We start from the raw sequence: 26488 nt of genomic DNA, 5'->3' as shown, positions 1-26488 counted from the left end.
AATTTTAATCAGAAACTTACTTTTCTCCAACTACATATAACATCATTTTTGTTATTCGATAAGTATTCAATTATTCATCTATTTGACAGTAATTCCATTGCCAGGGCACAAAATTGGCGACTTTTCTCGTCTCTTCCAGTCAAAAAAATGTGGAAATTGTATTCGTGAGGACACCTCAGAATTGCTGGGTGTTAAAACGAATCCATGTATGCAGCAAGGAAATCTACTTGGGGCAAGAAAGTAAATGAGCGTGAAAGTTGTTTTGAAACTAAACTGTAGCAATATGAAAGGTTCTTAAGTAAACCTGTTACAATATAAACGTTCTGAGAGTTTTACTTCTGGCATGCATACATTAAAACTTACACCTCCCCCCTTAAGCTCGAGGCTTTCTCTTTACAGACAGCAGACTCTTGGATTACCGTGCGACCTTTACAAAGTTTGCTCATTGAAGATTAGCAACGCGGGTTTGCATTATCTTGCGCGAGTGACATAACTCCCCTCTGTTGTTAGATCGGTGCAGCTGTCAGGCAACAAGTCTCGCGCGCAGGAGTCTTGTCATGTGATAAACGTTTCCACACTTTCTCAAATTCCAAGGCGCTGTGTTCTGGGTGTGTTCGAACCAGTTTTTTCCCCCCACGCAATTTACCAGAGAAATCAACGAAGATGTCCCAATGTCAACCCGAGTGAAAGGGTGCCTGCTTTTCACTCCGACGAGAGAAATTCGTTTACAAACTTCCCACCTTGGAAACGGTATGTGGAAATATCACCTTTCGAAACTTGTTTGTATCGGTTTCTTGGCACCTCAGATGTAGAAGTAATTAATGGTGATTGAAACATTTCGTGGATATGAAACTGAAGGTGGTTTTCCTGATAAGGTGTGCATAATACAGAGAGTGTACCATTCATGGAAGTCAATAAAAAGTCAAGATATACTTGTGATCAGTGGCGAAGCGTGCTGTCTCTGGAAGGGTAGGCACAGGACGGAGCAGGGTTTGGGGGGAGGGGAAGATGTGATTTTTTTAACAGTAGTATGTTAAAATATAGCCCCTAGAAAATAAAAGATAACATATTGCCTGAATCTCGTCTACTTAAGTCGGGATAGTGATTGTAAAGGATAATCTAGTGATTAACGCTCTCGCCTTATAATCAAGAAGTAGAAGGTTCGATTCCTCCTGGAGGCATTGGTTCAGATTCTACTTTAATCTAGTCTCGATTAGATATCTGAGAATAAAGGCGCTTCTGTCTCGAAGGTCAGGAAAAAGTGACAATGAGACTCGATGTTCTGACCACGCGTCACCCAATGAAAAAGCCGTTCTGTCAGGCCCTAGCCATCTTACATTTGTTAGATTAAAGCTGCTCGTAAAAATTATTTGCTACTTCAATAACAGTATTGTAAATGTTTCTCGCATTACAGAAATGGTTGGTTCACTTGATCGTCACTTAGCGTTTATTTCTTTTTAATGCTGACCTCCGCGGCAGATTGGTTATAACAGCGTGCTACGACAAGGGCCTCAGGTTCGAATCCTCACCTGGGTATAGGTGTTATTTGTGAGTGTCCCTTCGTCTAAATATTATCGCTCAATCTCATCTTCCCAATTAGCCAAAAATGGCAGAAAGCAAAGTAAAATAAACTAAATCTATCAATCAATTATTTCTTTTTAACTTTTTTATGCATATAATTCTTCTTCAACAGGTGACTTTTTTTAAAAAAATATAATATGATTTAGAAAATGATGAAATGCTAAATGAGAACACGGACTGTGTAACACACCGACCAGAAAATTTCAGTAACTTGGATTTTCTCTATACGTTTGCATTGTACTTTGCCCCATTTTAAAAGTAGCGCGTTTTCAGTTATGTCACTAATCATGAAAGGAAATTTCGTCTCAATATCCCTTTCCTCAAAGAAATAAAATACTTTCCCTCTCTGAATCGAGATTGGTGTGGGGCACATCCAGCAGCTAACACTTCGCGAAAAGCGGTTCCTCAAAAGAGCTGAAAGCAACAAACTTAACACTGGTAACCAACTTGCATGCATTATTTGCAGTTAGAATTCTAATAATGCCTACTTTGATAGGTTAGGAGGCCAGGTTTAGAGGTGTTAGCAACACATTTTCGCTACATGTTAGCAGCTGGGTGTGCTCCGCTCCCGGCACAGCTCTGAATCTTCCATGGAAACACTGCTTCAACAAGCTCTGTACGTCCACTGCCTGCTTCGTCACGCGCTCGTACACGATCGCCACTCTTCGGAAGTCAGGAAGAGGGGGTGAGAGAGAGTTTTAAAAGAGGCCGGCCTCTCAGGTTACATTACAGGCGAACGCACCCCTAAAATTATGCTTTCCCGCACGAATCACATAGGTTGTTATGGGACCAGCTGAGGCACTCTCAGGCGGGCCTCGCTGAATGCTCAGATACGGTTCCAGGCAGTGTTGCAAACTTGCAGTAATTATCGGAAGACCAAGAATTTCAGTTTTCTTTTATTAAGCGTCGTTTAATGAAATTTATGAGTAATAAAATAATCCGTTATAGACAAATATATTAGGGTAGGCCCGGCCTCCGGGCCTCATAGGACGCTTCGCCACTGCTTGTGATCAAGAATTTTTGCCATCACAAAGACTGATTCATTTAGTTTATTTTGCTTCACTTTTCTACCACTTTGGCTATTTGTGAAGATGAGGATGAAGGGACAATCACAAACATTCCGGGTCAACACGAGCCCCACATAAGATTATACTGGTATAACCCCGCTAGTCTTCCCATAGTCCAGGATACATTAATAGAAAAGGCAAGTCTAAATCTCTTGTTTACTTACATCTCCAGTTTTAACTTTAACTGGCCTTTTTGTAGGAGTTTTTCATTAAATAAATATATATTTTCTTAAATGCTAATTTCCAACTTTACCTAAGTAAGGGTCGAATAAATAAAGGTTAAGAAAAACTAAAAAAAATAAGGTTAAAAAGTCGTGAAAAGTCAAGAATTTTGGATTTACTTTGGTATAGACACCCTGTAATACAATGTATATTCAAAATATATTCTTATTTTATCTGCTTTGGACATCCAAGAGATCTGCAGTGAATGTTAGCTTACCTCCGTGGCGGAGTGGTTAGCACAGCGCGCTAGGACGCCAGAGGTCCGGGTTCGAATCCCGGCTTGGTCATGTGTGTTCTTTGTGAGTGTCCCTTCATCGGTTTCATCATATCACTCATCCTCATTGTCGTGATTAGCCAAGAGTGGCAGAAAAGCGACTCTAAATAAGAATCATATCAATCCAATGGACAGTATGGAGGATATCAAGACAAAACGTACAAATTTTCACATGGTACAGTGGGATTCATGAGTATTACCGTGCAAATAGTCCATTACCATGCTCCTGCATTTTGCTTGACCCAATAAGAGCTTCAAGAATTAATAGAAAACTCAAAATAAGCTGTTGACAACTTCTGCACCAGCATACATAAAAATCCATCGCATAAAAACACAGGATGTAAGAGAAAAATTAATGAAAATAGTCATGGATAATTTGCACAGCAATACTCGTGGATGCCACTGTACAGCGGTCATTAAGGCAAACAAATTATCTTAACAAAATTTTCATCTTGTTTCGACGCTTACAAGGTTTCGAAAATACTAATTTATCCTGCTTTTTCTCTTTCCGAATTCTTTACATTGCATTCAGTTTCACCAACGTGAAAGGCTCCTAAAAAGAATTCGACGTGATGGACCGGGCATGTGTGAATCTGGTGACTGGTTTCTTTTGCACTACAACGCGACAATCGTCAAGGTGCTTTGGTCAGACAAAGTGTGACTGTGCTTGACCACCCTCCGTAGTTTCCAGACCTAGCATGTGCTGATTATTTTTTGTTTCCAAAAGTGAAACCTCACTTGAAGTGGCGTAAATAAGAATTGTTCCGGTAAAGCAGATCAAATTTTCACTTTGATATACCACCGACTTGCAGTGGTTACGTGGGCCGCACGAGATACAATAAAAACCTGATCAATGTTAACACGAGTCAAACGCTAACAGGAAATCACAAATTGAAAAATTTAATGCTCAAACGTGATTGGCTCTACCATGCCAAAAGTTGCTTCGAGGTAATAATCACAAGGAAGCAAGCTTTGATTTTTTGTCAAGGGGGAAAAAACAATGGTAGCCAGTAGAATTCCACAAACCAGAAATTTTCCTTCATCATAAGCGATTTAGCACCAAGGTTGTTTCCAGTAACTTCCTGATTTTTTTAAAAGCAAGTTTCTCACCGTTCTCGGTGACACATGAGAGAGGCATTTTGACGTCTGCATAATTTCACAATTGAACTCCCGTTGTGCACATTTCAACGTTTTATTATATTCTGGTATGGTTTTAGTTCATGCTTCAACCGGCACAACGTTCGTTCTGGGAATGAACATAATACGCATGTGTAGGTCCTAGTTCGGATAATGCCTCATAGATGGCGCGACATGTTATTATCGGATCATCAAACCATGTGGTAAATTATTTATGAAATAGAATGTAGTTTTTTTTCACCGTCAACGTGTATAGTATAATTAAGTACAATATAAAATTCCAGGACAGATCAGTTTCAAGCATTAGTACCTATGAAAAATGGCCCTGAGTGTATGACTTTCATACTCACATCACCTCTCTGGGCGTAATTAATAGCGAGAACTAATGATAGCGCATCCAGATAATCCAGAACAAAGCTGCAAGGATAATAAGCGGCCACGATAGATACACAACCAATCAGCAAATCCAAGAAGATCTAGAAATTGATAAGATAGATGATGTAGTTAAGAGACTAACAACAAAGTTCTGGACAGAACTCAGAGGACACAACAACCCAGCAGTGAACCAGATTGGCACTGAAATCATCAGGCACAACACTCACCTCACCCCACGGCCAGAGTGAACTGAAAATAAACCAAAAAAGACGATAGATCCCTCGAGCGACAGATGCAGAGGGAAACAAAGTAAGATCGCATAAAAATCAAAGAAAATGGGGAACAATGGACATAGAAGTCAAGGAAACGGCACTTCACAAACTAATATCAAGAAAATTCAACTTCAACTAGCGCATAGGCTATAAACTTTGCGTGTTTTAGCCTCATTTGAACAAGTAGTTGGAATTGCATTTAGAGAGCAAACGCAAAATATCCACCTGTGCAGTGGGATGCGAAAGCATTGTACGGCAATTTGCCCATGACTAATTTCATCAATTTTTCTCTTGTTTTTAAGAACTGGATTTTTACACATGCTAGTGCACGGGTTGCCAGTAGCTTGTTTGGTGTTTTGTTTGTTTGTGAAGCTCTCCTTACATAAAGAGAACAAACCTGGTAATGGACAATTTGCTTGGTATACTGTACTAATCAAACCATCAAATCGATAATTCAGTTCCTTTCCTATTATATAACAAAGTAGTATGAATTGAAAAAAACAGTAAAATGTAACAGTTGTATCGGTATACTGGTTATTTCTTTGTATTGGGTACTAAATATATAAATACGTTTATCATGGATTCGAACACACGAATGCATGCGTCAGTCAAGATTATTAATAATTTGTAAATATGTAATTTACAGGTGTTTTTGATTTCTCAAAATTCATATTTCTACGTTTAGTTTGATACCCGGTGAAGGCCAATTGCTAAGGAGACAAATTTATGGTAAATAAAATCTGAGGAGAGCGGTAAATAAAATGTTAGATCAGCGGTATATACCAGCGGTGGAAGAAAAAATGGCACACACTTTTTCAGTATGGGAGGAAACAACATACGAAAGAGCTATAAATTTATAAACTACTTCATTTTTATATACTGTACACATACACAAGTACTTAGCTGCCCAACCAAAATGAAAACATTAACACAAAATCACTTCATTTCTAAATTGCATATCTCAAGTGATTTATTCATTGTATGTATTTAAAGGATATCCTTGCTACCCAACAAATAAAATAATCACTACTGCACATACACAAACACATGTTGAAAATCACATGATGATAAACAAAATTCATGCATGACTGGACACAAATGACACCATTGTTTCCCTTGATGTGCGGGAACAGACTAATCTTATCGCTGCTACAGCTAGCAAGTTCAATGAAACTGGAAGTTGAGTAGACATTCGGGGGAAGAAAGGAATGCAGCTTGACAGGGGCGAAGTTTTCGAACTGACATTATGTGCATGGGAAATCCAAATTTGTAGCGTCTTCCTGATGTGATCGAAGATAAAACGTTCTTCAGCTGCAAGTGGTAGGAAACTTTAGGCAAATGTTTCGTTACAAATCGACAGTTTGCGCGCACAACCTCGATTGCCGGTTTTTACGTGTCTTCTACTTAATTTGATGATATTTCACGGTTATTTCGCGAAAAAGCGTTCATTTCGTGGAAAAGCACACATTTCGCATTACTTCGCGAATAAAACTCATGCATATTTCATCATTTGGGGGTGTAGTTACGTGCAGAATGTTCAAAATTGCATCTTTTTTTTTTTTTTACCTTCACATTTCGCGATTTCGCGCATCGCGAAAGTTCAATGTCCCTACCAATTGCACAGTAGTTCGAATCCCACTTTAAACTGTAGGTCCTGCCTAGTCTATCTGTGCAAAAATTCACTCTACCTTTGATTATTTCGGAGCCATTTAGGTTTTGATAAATACACGTAGATTGTTGTCTAGAAGTGAAAAAATAGACTGTTCGGTGGAGAATATGTATATAGCAGCATCAAGTTGAAATTAACATTAATTAACTACATTTCATGTTTGTAGCTTGTTTCGAAGGTATTGCAACAGTAATTATCAGTGTTTTCACATTGTTTTACAAGAAACTATCCATAGCTTGCAATGTAAAATATTTCAAAGTTCATTACGAACCGAATGGCAGGTCAGTCTATTACACGAATTTTGGTAATCTCTTAATACTAATATTCAGTAACGATTTGGAATGGAATTGATACGAATACTAGAGTTCCCAATGGAGCACGAGTAGTTTGGAACGATTCTATAGATGGCTCTAGCCAACGTCTCACTCATAGAATATGTATATACGAGATAGATAGTTCGGATCCTGTTTTTTCCGGTTTAGTAAACAAAGTTTTTGTGCAGGTTTTAAACCTATAATTATGACATCCCAAAAGCATTGGATTCTGACAACCTCGGATTATTGTTTCAAGAATGTAACGCATGGAGATTTATTTAAAATAAATAATAATCATAAATGTTGGATCATGCATTGTTAATTGCATATTATCCTTCCTGGTGCACCTCTTCTCTCGTCTTTAGTGAAGTAATTTATTTTTGCCGGTCGTGGGAATTGAACCTGCAACAGACTTATGATAATACAAATCCAGTGCTCTAAACAACTGCTTACTCCACGGCGTTCCTCGGAAGTCTGTACTAATTTTAGCTTCATTTATGCTACTATTTCTAATTTTTGAGGAGAGGGGACCATAATTGCTTGAATTCTACGCTGGGTAGGGTTTTGGGCCATTGATATGAACACTGCTTCTTTGGTTGTCCTGAGTTTCCAATTCGGTTCTTCGTTCATGTTCGGCTATTTTCGACCTGTCACCTTTGCGTGTGTGCTGCTTGTGTTCATCTCTTCTTGTCTAGAGGGCGGGGCGTCCAGATTCTCGTATGTAAGCTTGCCCACATTCACATAGTATGTTGTGAATTCAGTTTTTGGTAGCTTTAGTGGGGGTTTATAGTTTGCGGTTTGTTAGTATGATTTTTTGTGATTTCGTACTGTTCTCTCGAAATGTAGTGATAGAATAAGTATAGTTACAGCACTAGACAATGCGTAATGTCCAATTAACATCGCCATCCGACAATCAAATGTTTTATAGGCAGCAACTAAATTCCCATTTGAACTAACCGTTACAATAGTCTATTTAGAGAAATGAAGAAAACAAACAGATTTTTCCCACAAGACACGGCAATATTATACTTTTTGTAACGTTAAACACAAAAATCAAGTACTTGCCATTATGTTAACATCGGTGTTCACATGTGCGTTGTTTAGTTTGCCCCAGCGAAGACTAGGCCATGACCTTATCGCCCCAGTCGCAGACAATAGGAACAAATACTGTGTCACGCTTCCCGTTTGCCTCCCATCCAATGTGGAAAGATAAAGTTACGTCGACATGTTGGGTAACAGATGGAAAATAACTTGAAGAATGTTCAGCAGTCCTTGGCCGCCATGTTGCCGAGAAGAAAAACTATAAATGCTTGCAATAACATGTTCTGTTAGACCTCTTGATCTCCCAAGGGCCCTTGTCACGGAAGTTCCCTTACCTCGTATCGTGACGTTGCAGAAATTGCCTCGTTATGACGAGAAAGGAAGTCGAAATTAATTGTTTACGGTCGGATTAAACATAGCGTGTGCTTGAATATTCGTATAGCCCATGAACAGAGTAGAGGTATGGGTTGTGTTTCGGAGTATTTTCGCCATAGCTGTTACGTATAGCCCACACTTGTAAAAATATTAAGCAAAATTGATTAAGTTTAAATTGATATATTAATATCCTGTGTATTCAACATGAATAAACGTTTCGGAATGGTAACTCTTTTGGGGATCAATGCAATTAATTGTATCGAATTCCTAGTTTTCTTCTAATTTCGTATTTACATGTAAACTGTTCTATGACGTAAAAACTATACCCTGTCCCACCTAACTGTAGAGCAGAGTCGCGCATAGCGGCAGAGGAGGAAGAGGGAAGTCGAGTGGTAAAAGCGCAGCGTTGCCAACCGTACGGTCAAAATTTGCTCTTGCTGTTTTATCCCTAATAAATCCCTAAAATTCTAAAATCAAGCGTACGGACGTGGAGACAAAAATACGGTCCATTTGCCATTTGATGTGCGTACCGTATTATCGTTTTCAAAAGTTTGCAACGCTGACAGAGCGAAGCATGGAAATCGGGTAACTCCAGTCGTCCATTACGCAATCCCGTTTCTCTCACCGTTCATTGATGGAGCCGTCTCGCGTCACTACTTGCGCAGAGACTTATTCTTGTTCGCCTGTCCTACAGTTAGCTGGTACAGGGTATATAGGTTTTTTCAAACAACCAATAGTTTATTTGGTGGGAAATACATCTTGTGCAACAGTACTACTGCATAGCAACGCCATGATCATAATGAATATGTTTCCGGCTGTCACTCGATTACGTCAGAAGAGATGATTTTGTATTCAGTTTTGACGAAATTATGTAAAGAGTGTAGTTCTCAAGAGACAGGCAGGGGTGGAAAATGATTAGTAAAATCAGTTTTTCATCTTGTGTAATTTTTCATTTTTTATAAAGCGTCATTAAAGTTTTTATTATTATTATTATGACTCCAATTTGATATTTTTGTTGTTGCATTTTGAAGAGGAAAAGAAGGCTTCTCAGTGAAATCCAAATATATAACAGAAACTTTTGCGGAAATAACATTTTGTTAAAAAATAATACACAGTGAATGTTTTCCCTCCTTTACACTCGTCACTAACAGACATGCACCTTACCAAAGAACATTCTCTTTCTGATATGCACACTTCAGCCTACGAAAGATAAATTAAGTATATTCATTCCCTGTAACGGGGCTAAGTGTATTTACAATTCTGCCCGACACAGTTAATGGACTGTTTCGAATTGGTTCGTGTCTTAAAACATTGCCAGGCAATCATTACTCAACGTTAGCGCTTCGTGGTCGGCCAAGGTTGCAAGCACGCAGATTCAAGAATCTTCTCTGCATCGTCGTGTCATGGCATTATCAGAAAACCTCGAAAACATTCAAAGAATGTCGTATTCGGCTGCTTCAAAATTCCCAACGTTTTCGAAATAAGCCATTGCAAATTGTCCATCATTGTAACGGGAATCTGTGAGATCGCGATTCTACACGTTGCCAAATTGTCGATACCGGTTATTTTACTGTAAATAGCTTTCTATTTGTTTAAACTTCATGTGTACATTAATATGTAACCTTGAAATTTAATATTAGTGTATAAATTTTTTAACATAACCATAGACAGCACTAGTTCGGTTATGTCTAGGCTTGGTGACAAATATAAAATTTGGTTTAAATTTAGATGCCAACTACTGGATGTAATGGAATCTTTTAGTTAAGTTCTCTCTGGTTAATATCATTAAGTTAATTTCGTTAAGTGCTTATCTTCATTGGCATGTTCCATTTCAGACTCCGGAATATTCCAATTAATCAGACAGAAAAGCGACGCTAAATAACTAAATATGATATGATATCATTTCAAATCTACCAAAATTACTTGCTTAAACAAAGGCTTAACCTGGCTTGACCCCACCCCCCAAATTTTCAATTTTATTAAAATTACATTTTCATTAACTTCCTGAGCCATAAGAAGTAATGTTTTTTTTTATTTCGCAAAATGTAACGTTGACGCTATTTTTATAGGGTAGAATTTTTTGATTCTGCCACCCCTCCCCTAAGTTAAGCCCAAATTTCGATTCTGCCCCCTCCAAAGTTAGGTTCTTGGATTATTCGGATACCTGTACTATGTAGATATCCCAATTGTTTGGATATCCGGATATCTGTACTATCCAGATATCCCAATTGTTTGGATATCCGGATATCTGTACTATCCAGATATCCCAATTGTTTGGATATCCGGATATCTGTACTATCCAGATATCCCAATTGTTTGGATATCCGGATATCTGTACTATCCAGATATCCCAATTGTTTGGATATCCGGATATCTGTACTATCAGGATATCCCAATTGTTTGGATATCCGGATATCTGTACTATCAGGATATCCCAATTGTTTGGATATCCGGATATCTGTACTATCAGGATATCCCAATTGTTTGGATATCCGGATATCTGTACTATCAGGATATCCCAATTGTTTGGATATCCGGATATCTGTACTATCAGGATATCCCAATTGTTTGGATATCCGGATATCTCCAAATTGTTTGGATATCCGAATTATCCGTTGCATCCGAAACGTGTCGGATAATTTGTATCCATCTCTGGTCTTACCTGTGTCAAAGTGCACCAACCACGATTTGGTGCATTTGTGTTGCTTGATATTATTTGGTATAGGCAGACTTATCCAGGTTAACTATGTTGTTAGAGCCTACAGTTCTTTTGCTATTACACAAAAGCAGAAGTGCAGTTACGTGTAGTCTTCTTGAGTTCGCAGGCCGTCCAAACAAGCAATTACAACCTGTCCTTCAGTTCTGGGCCTTTCTGCAATAATTTTGCTTGTGTTTACGACAGCCAAGCCTGTAGAATGCGTGCTTGTTTTTCTGAAGTATCCTTTACTTTACAACTGCCATGCTGTGTGGTATGGGCACGTGACTCTTCCTGTTGCAGTTCATAACATTTTGTCGTGTCACAGATTCCTTTCAGTTGACAAAAAGCCAGATGCCACAGACACCGTTACGTGATGTCTAAAGAGCGAACGCAGTGCCTGCTGCCCATTCACTTGTCGGATGTTTAGCTAGGCGAGGCTTTCTTGCGGGCAGTGTTGCCACATCCAGGGAAATTTCTCTCATTGAAGAGAAATTTGAGTAGAATTTTATATTTAAATGGGAAAGGTGAGTTTTATGAAAAATATCAAAATTTCAGGGGAGACTGAAGATATTAGGCTCGCATATTACATTGTCTCGGTTGTCGTGTAATTTATTCCCACCACAAAAACAATTTATATTGGAACTGGGAACAATAATACCTTCCTATTATTTAATTATTATTATTGTAAAAGCATTTTAATACAAACCTAAGGAGGTAACAACTCTCATAAATATCTCGATATTTTGAATGTTTTTCGCGAAACGTACAATTTGAATCGATAAACTTCATTTTCTGTTATTTCCCTTCTCAGGCAATCGTACATAATATTACTGTAGGTTGATTGCGCAGAAAAGGGAAATTTTGTTCACATTGTGGCAACACTGCTTGTGGGGTGGACGAGGTAGGGCAGGGGTAATTTAAAGTGCGTTGACTTCACTAGTCTCTTTGGTTCTGCAAAATAAGAGCAAGGAGTGGGTTAATTATTACGAGGTCGTCTTTAAACAATGCAAATTGCATATGACGTCAACACTGAGGTGTTCTTGCGAGGGGACAATGACTGGAAATTATTGATGTGGCATATAGCACGTACAAGGCGTTGAATAACAGATTGTGTTCATAGCTTTCTCTTTGTCTGATTTTTTTCTCCGCTTTTTGTTCCTATATCTCCATACTTTTTCCCCCATTTGTTTCGTCCATTCTTGTTCGTTTTTCGCATTTTTGCTTTTCTTTTGTTTTAATAGTTATCATTTTTCATTCTTGGCATATTTTTTTTTTATTTTTGACATTCTTTAATTTTATTCTGGGCATATTTTGGCTTTGTTTCGGAGTATTTTTTTTTGTTTTGGCATTATATTTTGTTTACTTTTTTAAAAGTTCAATTCTCTGTAAATGTTCGTTACAATTCACAGCGCGATCTTAAAGGACCAAAAATATAAAGTACACCGATGACCTGTCATGTGTTATGCACACACTTCGTCACAAATGCTGGGTAAAATTATTTTTTTCTCGTCTGTACAAAAAAATAGCAATACAATGCCACTTTAAAAATAGTTTTCAATGTTTGCAAACACATTTAGTTTAACAAGAGCAAAAATATGTTACGTATTTCATTATATTATATTTATTTGTGCACATATAACCTAAGTTAATACATTTTTTTTAAAATCCAGGCTCTAAGTATGATTTTTTAATTGACTGACCTGCCATTGGGAATGTGGATTGCCAACACTTCTGTCGTTAAACGCTTCCCGAACTACTCTTAAAAGTATCTGGACATTATTTATATGTGGTCTTTCTCCCCCGAATGACATAAATTAGTAATCAGAGGAACAATTCCCTTCAAATATCACCCTGGTTGAACGTGTATTAGACCACAACTTTCGTATAGAGTTCGCTGTTGCTTTGTATGAGAAAAGCTTGCATTGTTTATCCATTAACATTTGAGGTAGTCTGCTCCATCTGTTCGAGAGAATCGAAAAAGGAGCTTCTCCATTTTGTTAGTTTTGTTATTCGGTACACACAGCGGAATTGCATTCTTGTCTTGATACTCATCTCGTTTGCCGCCGTTTCCGCCTACGTTGAGAGTTGGAAAAACGAATATCCAGCGTTGCCAAGCCGTTGGAACGAAATTTTACTGTTCGATACAAGGTTCGGGAATGATCTCGGAATTTGATACAATGAACTCTCATTGGCGTTGTAAGAAGGGGGTGGGAGGTACGGGATGGTTCTACCTCCATTTTGGCCAAACTTTTCTAAAAGGTCAGATAATCTTACATGCAATATAGCACCGTGAAACTCCATTGTAAACGCTTTCGTGCAAGTCAAAAAGCATGACGATACAACTTTATGGTTTTGGTATTTTCTCAAATTGATTTTTTCTTTCTTTAGTCTGTTTCTCTGTTGGTCACTTTTTGTATGTCTCTTTGTCTCCCTTTGTGCTTTTTGTTTTTCTCTCATTCTATCTCGGCCGAACTCCATGGTGGAATAGGGGGCGTAATGCGCAGGCCCTGGGGGGAGGGGCCACTTGCCCCCTGAGGTATCTGGAAAATGTTAATGTAATTCGAATGGTGAGATTGTAGCGATATTTTATTACAAATTATATTGTTTTCTGCGATTTACAGGCTTCAGTTACACCATTTAACTGCCTTTTCCAACAAAATAACGAATGTTTTTACAAAAGACAGGATCATGTTGACTGCCGTAACTAGAGATGTGCGGGACGGAACATTTTGGGGGATCGAGAAAGACATTAATAATGCTGACGTCCAGGAGTGAAAAAAATCTCAAACTTCCTGCCCATGTCCAAATTTTCGAATCTACATTTTTGTACTCTGGAATAATAATAATTAAAAAAAAACTGTTAAAGAAATTTCAGACACTTTTAGTGCAAAAAATATCAAGAATTAACCTCAGTCCTTTGGAATTTCTTGGCTGTTCGGGATTACGAAAAGTGGGGATCTCATGATAATTGGCTCCTCTCATTTTGAATTATTACTTTTATTTTTACGCTGGAGAATAGATTAACTGCCTGTTTGATAGAGAGAACTGTTCATCAACAAACTAATAGATATTTACGGAAAGGAAGCAATGTAAATCCAGTTTCTATCTAAATAGTAAATTATATTGATTGATTTTCTTTATTTTGCTTCGCTTTTTGTGCCACTTTTCGCTAATTTGCGACGATTGGAATGAGTGATGATATGAAATTGATGGACACTCGCAAACATCCATGCCCAGGCCGGGATTCGAACCTGGAACCCCTGGTATCGTAGCGCGATCGGCCGGCAATAGTAGACCCTAGTCTGAACTTTTATGCAACACCAAAGTATTTCGAATTGTGTGCTTTGTAAAGTAATACTAATAATAGCAATACTAATAATAATATAATAAAGTTTCTATGACTGATGGATAATATGACATCTTACTCTGTCCCCCCATCCCCTTCGAGAAAAACCCTGCAGTCACCTTTGGCTGCGACCCAGAGGTTCCAAGTTCAAACCCTAACCTGAAGAGGTGGGAAATGCTATGTAAATACATAGTAATCCCTGGTTGAACCCCATCTGATGTGTTGTTAGATTGGAAGGTTAAGAGTGGCAACGCTGTATCAAATGGCCACCATTCCAAAGAACCCGAAAGAGGGAGGGGGAGAAGATACCGCTACTTCATTTTTTTCCCCATCAGGCACTGCATTCTTGCTCGTGGCCAGTGACCAGTCTACATTCTGGAGGCAAATAAACAATGTTGCCACTCGCTTTCGGAAAAGACTTGCCTTGTGTGTACGAACTGGAAAAAATGAAACCTGGAGTTTAGGAGCAGGAATTTTCTTTTGGGAAGTTTTCCCATACATGTCACATGATTTGTTTTTTTCCTTGGTGAAAATTATGTGTAGGACTTGCTTGCTTGAACCTGAAGCTATTATTTTAAAGATTTTTCTCAAACGTTAATACTGCTCGTGTATATCAATGTGGATTTCACGTTGGGTATTTTTACTGATGATACGATGTACTTCCGTATTCAGACTACATAATCAGAAATGTCCAAGTGTACCCACACTGGAAAATTTATGACCTTTTCCATGACGCATTTCATTAAATTTAAATGCATTTTCCCATTCGAAAAATTTCGTTGAAAGTGTACAACGAAGATTGCCAAACGCACCGACAGATGGTGCTAAGTCCGGCATTTTAAATTATTTATTTTTGTAGACAGGCGGATGAGGCACTAAAGTTATTTATGTGGCGTTAAACTAGTATTTGCAATATCTCTAATTATGGAATGGGTTGGATGTTCATGCTTGAGGTATCGATAGATCACATTAGATTGATTGTTGTCTCGTACAGCCAGACAGGCCATGAGGTACTATTTGATAGGTTTCAGTCCAAAATGTCATGCAATTATGGTGGTTAGGTTTCATTCCGAAATGTCGTGCAGTTATGGTGATTGGTCAGTTTTAGTATGTTCGAGTAGTGTTCTCAAACTTTTTTCTCATTGTTGCCTTCAGTCGTAACAAAGCGTCTAATGTACCCCTACCATAAGGTTTCTCCGAATAGTGGGGTTTGGGGAAATTTTTTTGGCTGCCTGATTGGTCTTTGATATGTTGGAGGCGTGTATCTGCAATATAGCAAAATGACATTCGGGCTGTATGTGGGAAGATGGTCAACACACATTACAATCCTACGTTTATTATTTTATTGGGTGTTCTTACGTTTGCAATCTTTATGATATAGTTACAAAAATAAAAATGTTAAACACATGTATGCTAAGAAGTGTATAAGAAAACTTTAATTTTCACATGTTTTTCCAGAGTTATTGAAAAAGAGTAAAGAACAAGAATGAGTTTGCAAATAAATTCCCAAGCACAATTTTGGAGTTTTTATTCTAAATCCTCCGAGTTTCTAGTGAGAAAGTTATGCCTGTATAGCCTGACAGTTTCTCGATGTCTGGTTGTGCACTTGAAACTTTCAAGCGGAGATTCGGCTCCAAATTTAATATATTTCGGTATTTGTTTTTTTAGGTACACCTTGGATGAAAACCATGCGTACTCCCTTCAAGTAGTTCATGCACCCCTGTCGGTACGCGTACCACAGTTTGAGAACCACTGTGTTAAAGGATTGTTGTTCGAAGTTTCGGCAGATTCAGTGCAATATAGCCGACCGTTTGACAATCCGTCTGGGGGTATACGCTAGCGAAATCTGTGTTTGAACAGCGAGGGCACGAGACCCAGTCTCAAACGTTGCCTTTGTAATGGTCGAGCATTTTTCTTCGTTGCCATTATCTTAAAGAAGTACAAGTAGCAGTCCGAAGGGCGACTACCTCCCACAAAGAGAACTTTGCTTCGATTCCTGGGTGGAAGATTTAAATAAGTTTCCCATTTATGCTCCTACATAAACGACGCTGGGCTGACTTTCATTAATGTATTACGATGGTCTACTTTTCTCATATCACCATTCAAACCCATCGTCGCGATTGGCCAAAAGTGACGGAAAAGCGACGTAAAGTAACCTAATTGAATGAATCATCGCTTGGCTGCATACTTTTGAAGACTAACGAGGGTATGGCGCCTGAACTGACAGCCAGTATAATCCTGTAGAGCTTTTGTTGTGTACTGTCCATGTGTGTGTGTCGTGTCATCGATTTAATCTTATCACAATTCTTCGCAATTAACCAAAACTGACAGAAAAGTTGTGTAAAACAAAGAATTTCCACACTCGATTTGAGATTCCCTTTTCGCCGTAGCTGTACCTAATTGAGGGTAGCAGCATTTGTTGTTTCACGGTGTGACGTAACTTGAATGGAATAGCCTTGTTGGAGTTATCTTGTCGAGCAAGAACTACACGAGCACGCTGCGGCGTTGAAAGCAGTTTAGTTTCAGAGTTGAGTATTCCGGTGGACCTCCTGCACACTTACAGATGAAAGTATTTTCTGCTCAGCCCCCAAGTGTGTTAATATAGCACATAGGATGTCGCATCGGTAAGTACAAGATCAGTAATGATTTTCGCAATAGACAAAGGTTTGTTAGGGAAACGTGGATTTCCGTATTGGCCGCCGTGGCTCAGTCGGTAACGCGTCTGACTACCATGCTAAAGGTCCCGGGTTTGATCCCCGGCCGGTTCAAATCCGGGAACTTTTCTAACTTTGGAAGCGGGTCTGGCGCCCACCCAGCGTCGAATGACATGGTTTCCTGGGGGAAACAGTGGGGGGTAAAGGCGGTCAGGGGCGTGATGCTGATCACATCACTTCCATTCTCGACCGGATCAAGAAAGTGTGGGGCGTTACCCCCACACCCCCTATACGCCTTCATGGCGTGGTGCTAAGCACAGGGGAACCCTTTACCTTTTTTTAAACGTGGATTTCCGTTGATCGCCAACGTATTTAATTAAATGGGTGAATAAAATGCTGTACGGAATTCAAAGGAACGAGTGAGATTACTTTCGTAACATCTCTGGCTGTTTTGCATTGGCAGCTTTGGAGCGAGTCATAAGTCCCGGAGCAGCCAATCAACAAACGAGCTGCTGGCTTCATCTCTACCCAGCACCTATCGCTATCCCTGTTGCTCGCGCTCTGGACTCTTGATAGGCTCACTAACTGGACTCGCGCTGTCAGCTGGAGGAGTTATGAAAATAATCTGACTCTACTAGCGCCCATGAATATGTTAATGTTGAAGAGAAATTATCGCTCACCAGAAGCAGTTAAAACAAATGAGGACTACCGTGCATTTTCGTGTATGGTGCAATCCAACCAAACGTTTTTGATTGATTGAAACCAATGGACAAAAGCCCTGGATCTGTCTCCTCTAGAATCGAAGGCGTCCTTCAGTGAATTCCAGCTGCTTACAAATTCCTGCTCTGGAAGATGTAGAACAGTGAAAGCCCTTCTATCGTGTTGTTACTCCTTTATAATGCATGGTTGCCGGTAGAAATGGAGGATGGAAAAAAAAGAGCTACAAATGCAAACTTGAACCTTGCTCAACTTGTTTACAAAGTGACTTCTTGCAGCGGTGATCTTAGCACGAGATCGTCTCTTAGAAAGCTTTCAGACCGAAGAGACACATGCCGCTTGGGAACGAGCCAATCAACAGCAACGTTTCTCACCGTAGTGGCGTGACAGACCGGACAAGCCTTCGTTCAAATTGTTGAAATTTGCAGGAGCTCCTTCAGTCTAAAGGAAAAGATTAACCGCACGTCCGCGAACAACAAACCAAGGCGACACGATGCACAGTATTGAGAACTACCCAGTCCGAGCGACAAGCGGCACATGCAGCTTTTGTTTTCTCTCCGGTTCGAAAGTTCGAATTGATTGGTTAGGGTTGGTATCCAAGCAACAAGTAATAAAGGGTTTCACACCTGATTCATGCCCGTTTCGCCCAGTACCGAAGATCTTGTTTTATTCGCCCAAGTTGTAACCCGCGCCAGAACGGAAGTACCGTTTCGCCCAGAGGGAATTTTGAAAGTAAAAATTCCCAATCGTGTAGAGCCACGTGGATACATAATATAACCTAACCTAACCTCACTGGCTAATTCTATTGTTGATATTGTGTTTGTACTGTGTATTCTTATGTACATGTATCTGTATTTCTGTTATTAATGCATTAAACAATGCGACAAGGCTCCCCTATGGAAGCCACACCTGAATATTTGGATTTTTACTTTCACATTTCCCTTCACATTCAAACCATCTTTTAAAAATTCCCTCTGGGCGAAACGGTACTTCCGTTCTGGCGCGTGTTATCACTTGGGTCAATAAAACAAGTTATTCGGTACTGGGCGAAACTGGAAGAGACGTTGACACCTATGTGAGAATTGTCAAACGATGCGCTATCAACACAACGAGGCGATACGATGTACGATGTTGAAAAATGACTAAAATATAATGAGTGACGCAAGCTGCTTGTCGTGTAACTTCGGTATGAAACGTAGCATTTGTTTCTGAAGGCTGTGTGTCGCTTCGGTATGAAAGCCCCTTTACTCTTCACCTTCGGTTGCAGCTGCATTCTAGAGCAGGGGTACCCAAACTTCTTCATTTCACGGCGCTTTTATTGTTACAAAATTTTTCCCGCGGCGCCTAAGTCCGAATGTAGGCACATTTGCAGGGTGTACTGGTCAATTCTTCTATATGTGATGCTGTAAAAATAGACTTTCTATGATTTTAACTTCCCTTTGTTTTTCAGGTTCAAAGTGAAAATTGCAGCACCTCCAGAAAAGCTGTCCTGTTGCATGACAATGCCTCGCCACACACCGCTAGTGAAACAATGGCGACACTGACTTCCTTAGGCTTTCAAGTGTTACAACATCCACCCTACTTGCCTGACCTGGTTCCATCTTACTATCATCTGTTCCCCCATCTGAAAATAACACCTAAAGGGACAAGGATTTTGAGTGTTCATTAGGCAACTAATGCTGCAAATGAGTGGTTACTTTTTGACCTGAAAAACAAAGGGATGTTAAAATTATAGAAAGTCTATTTTTGCACCATTACATATAGAAGAATTGACCAGTACACCCTGCAAATTTCAGCCTCCCAGCTATTTTTGTCTGGGTAAGGCTCAATACTTATAAGCCTCCCCTCGTATTTCAAATTCAGAAACATTTTACATGTAAAAATGTAGCCTACTAAATAAGCACATATTTGGAACAATCATATCATTTCAGTGAAAATATTGGAACACTTCGCGGCGCCCCTGTAAGCCAGGGAACTACTTCCATGATGGTGTTTGAGTTTGGTGCGATGAGTCACTCACCTATAACATCTCACTGAAAGCGTACGAATGTGTTTATGGAATCGGTTAATACCAAAAATCCTCTTTTCATGATAATGGAGTGAAGCTTATTCATTGCTAGGTTAAAACGCATGGGAATCGAAGAACCAGAATATGTGGTAAGAGGGGTGGAAGTCCTGCAACCAAATTGATGTCCAGTCTGGAAGGAAATTAGTGACCATCCGGGCCTCGCGTGGGTTTGGCGCACGTGACGGCAACGCAGCAGACAAGAGGAAAGAAAACATTGTAATCGAAAGGGAAGAGGCAGCGATTTCTTATCGGCTTAACTACCGTAAGTGCTCTTATAAAGTAGATCGGACATGGCTTAGAACGAGAGTGGAACCATTATACTGCTGGCGGAGCAGGGTTTGTGCCGCTTAAAGCTAGTTTTTACGACAATTCCCTTATGCAGATGAATGCAAGTGCTGGGTTTCAAGCTGGTAGTTTTTGGAGTTGAAGCGAGCGGTGTGTAATTTGTACTCTGGCATTGGGTTTTTAGAAAGCATGTGTTCAGTTATCTAAGGCACGTACGCGGTACATTAGTAACTGATTTCTTAGTATCATTCCTCCAATGAGAAGAATACAGATTCTTTATGAATATTGGCGATTATAGATGCAGGTTGGCAACATTGTTTCAACTTGCTATGTTTTACTTTGCATACATGATTGATTGGTTGGTTTATTTTACTTGGCTTTTCTGTCACTTTTGGCTAATTGCACAGATGATGAATGATGATAGGATGAAGTTGATGAAAGGATAATCAAGAACACGAATGGACAGCACAAAACACGTGCACTATAAGTTTGATTACGTCGCTCTTCTACAATTTAAAGCTAATCGCGACGATGGTGATGAGACAGAGGGACAATCACAAACCCCCACACTGGATTATCCTGGCTGTGACTGCAGACGCCAGAGCCTCGTTAGCCCGCAACAAATGCAACCCATGGTGTACTACGTGGAAGAGAAGTTGTTGTTTAAATAGGTCACCCGTTCGAGTTACCGAAGCCACAGGAGACACCATACACGTAGGTTTCACACAGTAGAGAAAAGTGTCATGGGCTTCTGCAGTTTATAAACAAGTTTTCACCGCGCATGCGCGAACAACTGACCGAGGTGACACGATGCCAGAGGTGTTCGCAGCGCGACTCTCATGAGGACAGACCCCACCCTCCGAAGACTTTAGGGTGAAAGCAAGGAAAACATAAATTCTAATGGGTTCTATTGGATTCCGCAATAGGGACGGAACCTGTTTTGCCTCGCACAATTTAGAATCGGTCCAAGTTGAGTTTTGTTTCATTGAAAAAAGTTAATGGACCGTATTTAGGTTGATCCGGGAAAAGAAGGTTCCTGGACCGAATTGAAATACTTGAAACATGAAAGAAGTTCTTCACGGTCCAGAACCCATTTACGTCTGCTGATTTTCTCTCCTGGACCGGAATTGAATTTATTTAAAATTCCTCTATCTTTCACAACGCTGGGTGAAAGTCTTGTCTCGTGAGGGTGAGCAATACCTCATACTTTTCATCGTTCCACAAGAACCTGTGCAATTGCCAGACAGGGAGCGATATGGTCACAAACTCTCCAAAACATTGCTCATATGTACAGGAGCGCATTCGCAACTGTCAATTCAAATTGCTCACTAGAATTTGCATGTGCAGAGAAAAAGACATTCACAATCCGGATTTGCCCATCCTTAGTATGGACTTGCGAAAACTTTATATTCTGCACGAGAGCTCGTGGATTTTCAGAAACTTGAATAAATTCCACAACGTTTACATTACAACACGATGCAATCAACTAACTTTCATAACATTCCTGTCCAATTTGTAGTCGAGAAATGTATAACTTTTGTAAATATTATGATGTATAATAAAATAAGTTCTTTATTATTAACAATGCTGTTTCTAAATTATTTCGGGGGTTTAACCTCAAAACCAAGTTCCTCGTTACTTCCTTGAAAGTCAATAATAATCCAAAGACAATAAAAATGGAAGCATTTGGCGCCATCTTGTGATTGAAGAGTTGACTGTTTCTTTACTTCCGTTTGAATTGAATTGAATTAAATTTATTGCTGGGCGAGGTTCAGCTGTTGCTGGTCTACCACCTAACCCCAAAAAGTACAGATTAAAATAAAAATAAAATAAAATTCAAGATTACAAAGAAAATGAACAAGAAAGTACAATAAAATACAATAGGAATAAAATCTCGTACAATAGAACAGAAAAAAATTAAAAATTAAAATGAAATTCAGGTTACAAAGAAATTGATCAAGAAAGTACAATAAAATACAATAGGAATAAAATCATATACATTGGAACAATATTAGCAGTGAATTAGATAATAAAGTAACTGAAGTCGAGAAAGTTGATAGTAAGAAAAAAATAAATTCTGGCAACTCACAGTATTTATCATTATTCATAAGTTGATGTACCCAGCTTCTGATCGTTTATCAGTGATTCACGGAGCATATCGCGAAAACGTCTGAAGTTTCGATTTTTGGTTAGGTTTGGTAGTGCATTCCAGGCTTTGGGTGCTGCGTAACTGAAAGAGTCCTGATAAGCTGAGGTTCTGAAACGAGGTAAGCTGAAACTGGCAGCGTTTCTGGTTGAATGCGAGTGAATTTTGCTTCTGAAGTTTAATTTAAAAAAGAGGTAGTTTGGGCTCCTGCTATTAATTATGTTGTGCAGTGTACAAAACAAGTGCAGTTTTCTCCGTCGTGCCATGGAAAGGATTCCGTGCTCATTAAGCACAGGGAGAATATGTTCACACTTTTTTGTTCTATATACATATCTAATGCATGCGTTTTGAACTTTTCTGTATTTTTATTGCAAGCTTTTTTGTTATTCTTAGTCCGTAAACGACATCACAATAGTCAAATAGGGGGAAGATAAAAGAGACTGCACTAGGTTTAATTTTATCTTAGGAGAGAGGAAGTCTACCAGAAGATGAGGCTTTTAATATCGAATACGCCTTGCCACATTGTTGTATCACGTGCTCAGACCAATCGAGCCGCTGGTTCATGATCAGTCCTAGGTTTTTTACTGTTTCAGAAAATTTAATACGCTGTGTGTGAAGAATTATTTCGCATTCATTGATGCCAATATGTTTCAAGAGACTGCCTGTTCCGATAATTGTAAATATGATTTGTTTGAATTTATTACTAACCCATTTGAAGCGCACCAATCGCTTATGTTCTTCAAATCTTGGTTTAAATGTGCGACCGCGACCTGCAATTTTGATATGCGTGTGGATATATACAACTGAGTGTTGTCAGCATAACAGTGAACGTTGCATATTTTCACAGACTTGACTAAATCAGCGGCCGAGAGCGGGAATAGCAGCGGACCAAGGATCGAGCCCTGAGGCACCCCAGCTCGTACGTGAAGTGGAAAAGATAGCTCCCCTGTCTTAACCCGCTGTTTTCTTCCGCTGAGATAAGTTTCCAACCATTTAAGTGCAGTCGGCGAGAATTTATAATAATGAAGCTTGGCCAGAAGGAGCTTATGCGGTATAGAGTCAAAGGCCTTGCTAATGTCGAGCAACACCAGTAGCGTTACGTTAGATTGATCCATCGATTTAAAAATGTCGTCTGTTACTTTTAAGAGCGCCGTTTGTGTGCTATGGTGAGGGCGAGAACCGGATTACTGCCGGGGAAGGATATGAAGTTTGTCAATATGCTTTCGAATTTGATCATTTGCAATTTTTTCGATGATTTTTGAAAGCACCGGCAGAATGCTGATGGGCCGCAAGTCATTCACAGAAACCGGGTTCTGTTTTTTAGGGATGGGAATTACCGTTGCCTCCTTCCAAGAATCAGGGAAACTGCCCGTGCAGAGTGCGTAGTTGATTATGTGCGTTAGCGGTGGGAGGATATGATGAAGAGAAAGTGCGACAGTGTGACTTGAAGGGCAACCGATGATTTCAAAGTCGCGAAAACCTGTTTCAGCCCATGAAATACTCATCACCGAAGCATGTGAACGTGAAGTACCGGGGTACGCAGACAAGTAGGGCTGCAGATAATCATTCCGAACAAGTTAGTTGCGAGAAATTCAGGACCAGTGCACGTGTTCTCTATATCTCTAAGATGTGTTGAATCAATGCGAGCTCCCGAATGGTTCGTGCAAGCTTCCTCACTCGGTTTTTATGCCATGCCACACAATTCTTACACACAATACAAGAACTACAAATTACAAATGGCTGACTTTCGTCTTCTATGATTTCAAAGAAGTGAACAAGTGCACGAGTCAAGTAAACAAGCCTGCAATGACGAGTGTTGCAAGCTGCGGGCTCGATTGCTCGCTCATTTGGCACATTTGAACTGCATTAGGTGACGTCACTAGAAGCTGAGGCTGTAAAGAGGCACTCAGCACGGCATAAGGACAACTCGACCCCATAGAGGATTATCATGGTCGTAGGTTTAGGCGCCAAAACCTCGTTGGCTTGCAGTACGCAGTTACAGGGGTTTAATGCGGGAAAGTGATGTTGAATTGTGGGTTCCTTATAAAATGGTTACGCAGGTTTAAATCGCGATTATTATGTGGAATTTGCATATTTTTTTATATGCCCCACCCACCCCCTTCTACACAAGTTATTTAAACGTGTCCAGTTTCAATACTATTCTTTCCACCAAAAGGTAATGGTTTTCCAACTATAGTGATCAGTTAGTATAAATCTATTTTTTTTTAATTGGGAGGGCGGGCTTTAACTAAGTGACATCACAGGGTCAGTCCTTCAGCTTTGGGTTAACGTGCATGTGCAGATATTTGCTACTCAATTCACTACACATGTGCTTCATTGATACTTGATAGTGACCAGCCAAGACATTGAAACTGCATATCTCTCTATCTCTCTCTCTCTCTCTCTCTATCTCTCTCTCTCTCTCTCTCTCTCTCTCTCTCTCTCTCTCTCTCTCTCTCTCTCTCTCTCTCTCTCTCTCTCTCTCTCTCTCTCTCTCTCTCTCTCTCTCTCTCTCTCTCTCTCTCTCTCTCTCTCTCTCTCTCTCTCTCTCTCTCTCTCTCTCTCTCTCTCTCTCTCTCCCTCCTGGTCCCGTTAGAGAGCAAGCCAAAATAGAGATTTCAATTAAATGTTATAGGTTTTTACGGCGACGAGATCTTGGTAGAGTTCGTGTTGTATCAGTGACCTGGTCAGCTTTCTTTTCGAGCAAAAATGTCGCACGGGAACCTCCTGTGCTTTCGCTGGGCTTTGCACGCTGGCGGTGGCCGTTTTGCAGATTCCGTATTTTGCGTCGTTCGTTTCTGGTGAAAACGAGGTCAGCGTAAACTTGCTTGTTTGGACATGTTTTTCTGTTTTCACGCCCTTGGCCTCTAAAATATACATACCAGATGCTGACCGGAAGCCGGTGAAACTCCGAGGCGTTTCCGGTTCGGTTCTCCGTGTTGAAGTGGACAGCGAACGTGACACGTGCTGCCCCCTTCCCCGCCATACCGGTTTCCCTAATTGGCATTGTTAGCAAAAAGGTCAGTTCTGACTTTCCGCCACGTTGGATGGGGGAGGGTGATTAACCTTTCTTTCGTATTAGCATGGTTATTTCTCTCCGATAACGTTCTTGTAATCAAAGGATTCTGGATTCGATCCCCGGCGGAGACTCATTCCACGGTAGCTTCAGTCCCATCGAACCTATGTGAACAAAAAACAAATATTTTTTGTATTTTTTTATTCACATTGTCACGTTCGACTTATCGCGATGGTGACGAATGAATAATACGCAAAGTTGATGAATTGACACTAGCAAAGTAACACCACTGCCCATACTGAGACTCGAACCCCGAACTTTTGGTTGCGAGGTCGTGAGTCTAGCACTGAACGCGATCGGCCATAGAGACAGTTTTTATTGTACGCTATGTTCCTTCAGGTTTGTGACATTATTTTAAATACTTATAATATCGAAGTAAATTGAATTTTAAAATGTTATTATTTATAATGTTAACCAATAAACTAATTTTTTTAAAACCTACCTCTGTAATTCATAATATGTAAAAAAAAAAAAAAAAAAATACCAAAATATTGTGTGCAGATTTCATGATATTCACAATCAAGGTTTTGAGTTGTGCAACTAAACACAATATGGATTGTCACACTAACACATGTTTCCGATTTTGCAGTTTAAAGTAGCATGACTCATCCATGAAATTTCGTAGCTTCATTAACTAAGGGAGTACGAAACACTACACTCGTATTCGGATAAAGTGCCACATTCTTAAACTGTTGAACCTTATACAGCGTACCACTTAATGTGAACAGGAGTGTACAAACATTTTTGGATGTAAAATCCAGCAGGGAAAGAGACAATGTAGTTAAAAATGTGACATTTGTGGCACGGCATATTGCGTCATTTAATACTCCAGCTAATATTTGCTCTTATGTTTACTCGCTTATTTCACTTGTGAATAAAAAAAAAACACTATAAGGTTGATAGTAAAGTTGGCCGAAGAATTGTACTGGCTTTATACTCGTAATGCTTAAATTCTTGGCACTATAAATTCTGTAAGCGTTGTAAAAGGGCTTATTGCTCAACGGTGAACTTGGAATTTATGACACTCCATTACTTGGCGGCGCTGCTGTACGCCAATGGACGCTCTTTTGTTTTACGCAGAGTATCGTAATTTAATTTTTTGACGCTCTACCTGAGACTGCTACAGGGATCTTCTCCCACCCACTAAAGTATGGTTGTAAATATGTTTGCT

At 39.7% G+C, this 26488-nt stretch overlaps 1 protein-coding gene across 4 annotated transcripts in view; it reads left to right on the top strand.

Moving 5' to 3' along the window:
* The window catches only part of LOC145978691 (uncharacterized), a 450589-nt gene that overhangs the window by 313244 nt on the left and 110857 nt on the right, over positions 1 to 26488 (top strand). The window contains exon 1 of one of the 4 annotated variants that reach the window (XM_083111477.1): positions 16970 to 16995. The exons of the other annotated variants lie outside the window; for them this stretch is intronic. Coding sequence (XP_082967603.1) covers positions 16985 to 16995 — 11 coding nt within the window. The 5' untranslated portion in view covers positions 16970 to 16984. Of the gene's footprint in view, positions 1 to 16969; positions 16996 to 26488 lie in introns of those variants that run through there. 4 annotated transcript variants of the gene reach the window in all.

Source organism: Lepisma saccharinum, chromosome 25 (genome assembly GCF_977018435.1).
Source record: "Lepisma saccharinum chromosome 25, izLepSacc3.1, whole genome shotgun sequence".
In the NCBI taxonomy this organism is placed as follows: domain Eukaryota; kingdom Metazoa; phylum Arthropoda; class Insecta; order Zygentoma; family Lepismatidae; genus Lepisma; species Lepisma saccharinum.
Note: the sequence above shows the minus strand (reverse complement) of the source record. Positions and strands in the feature narration are given on the sequence as shown.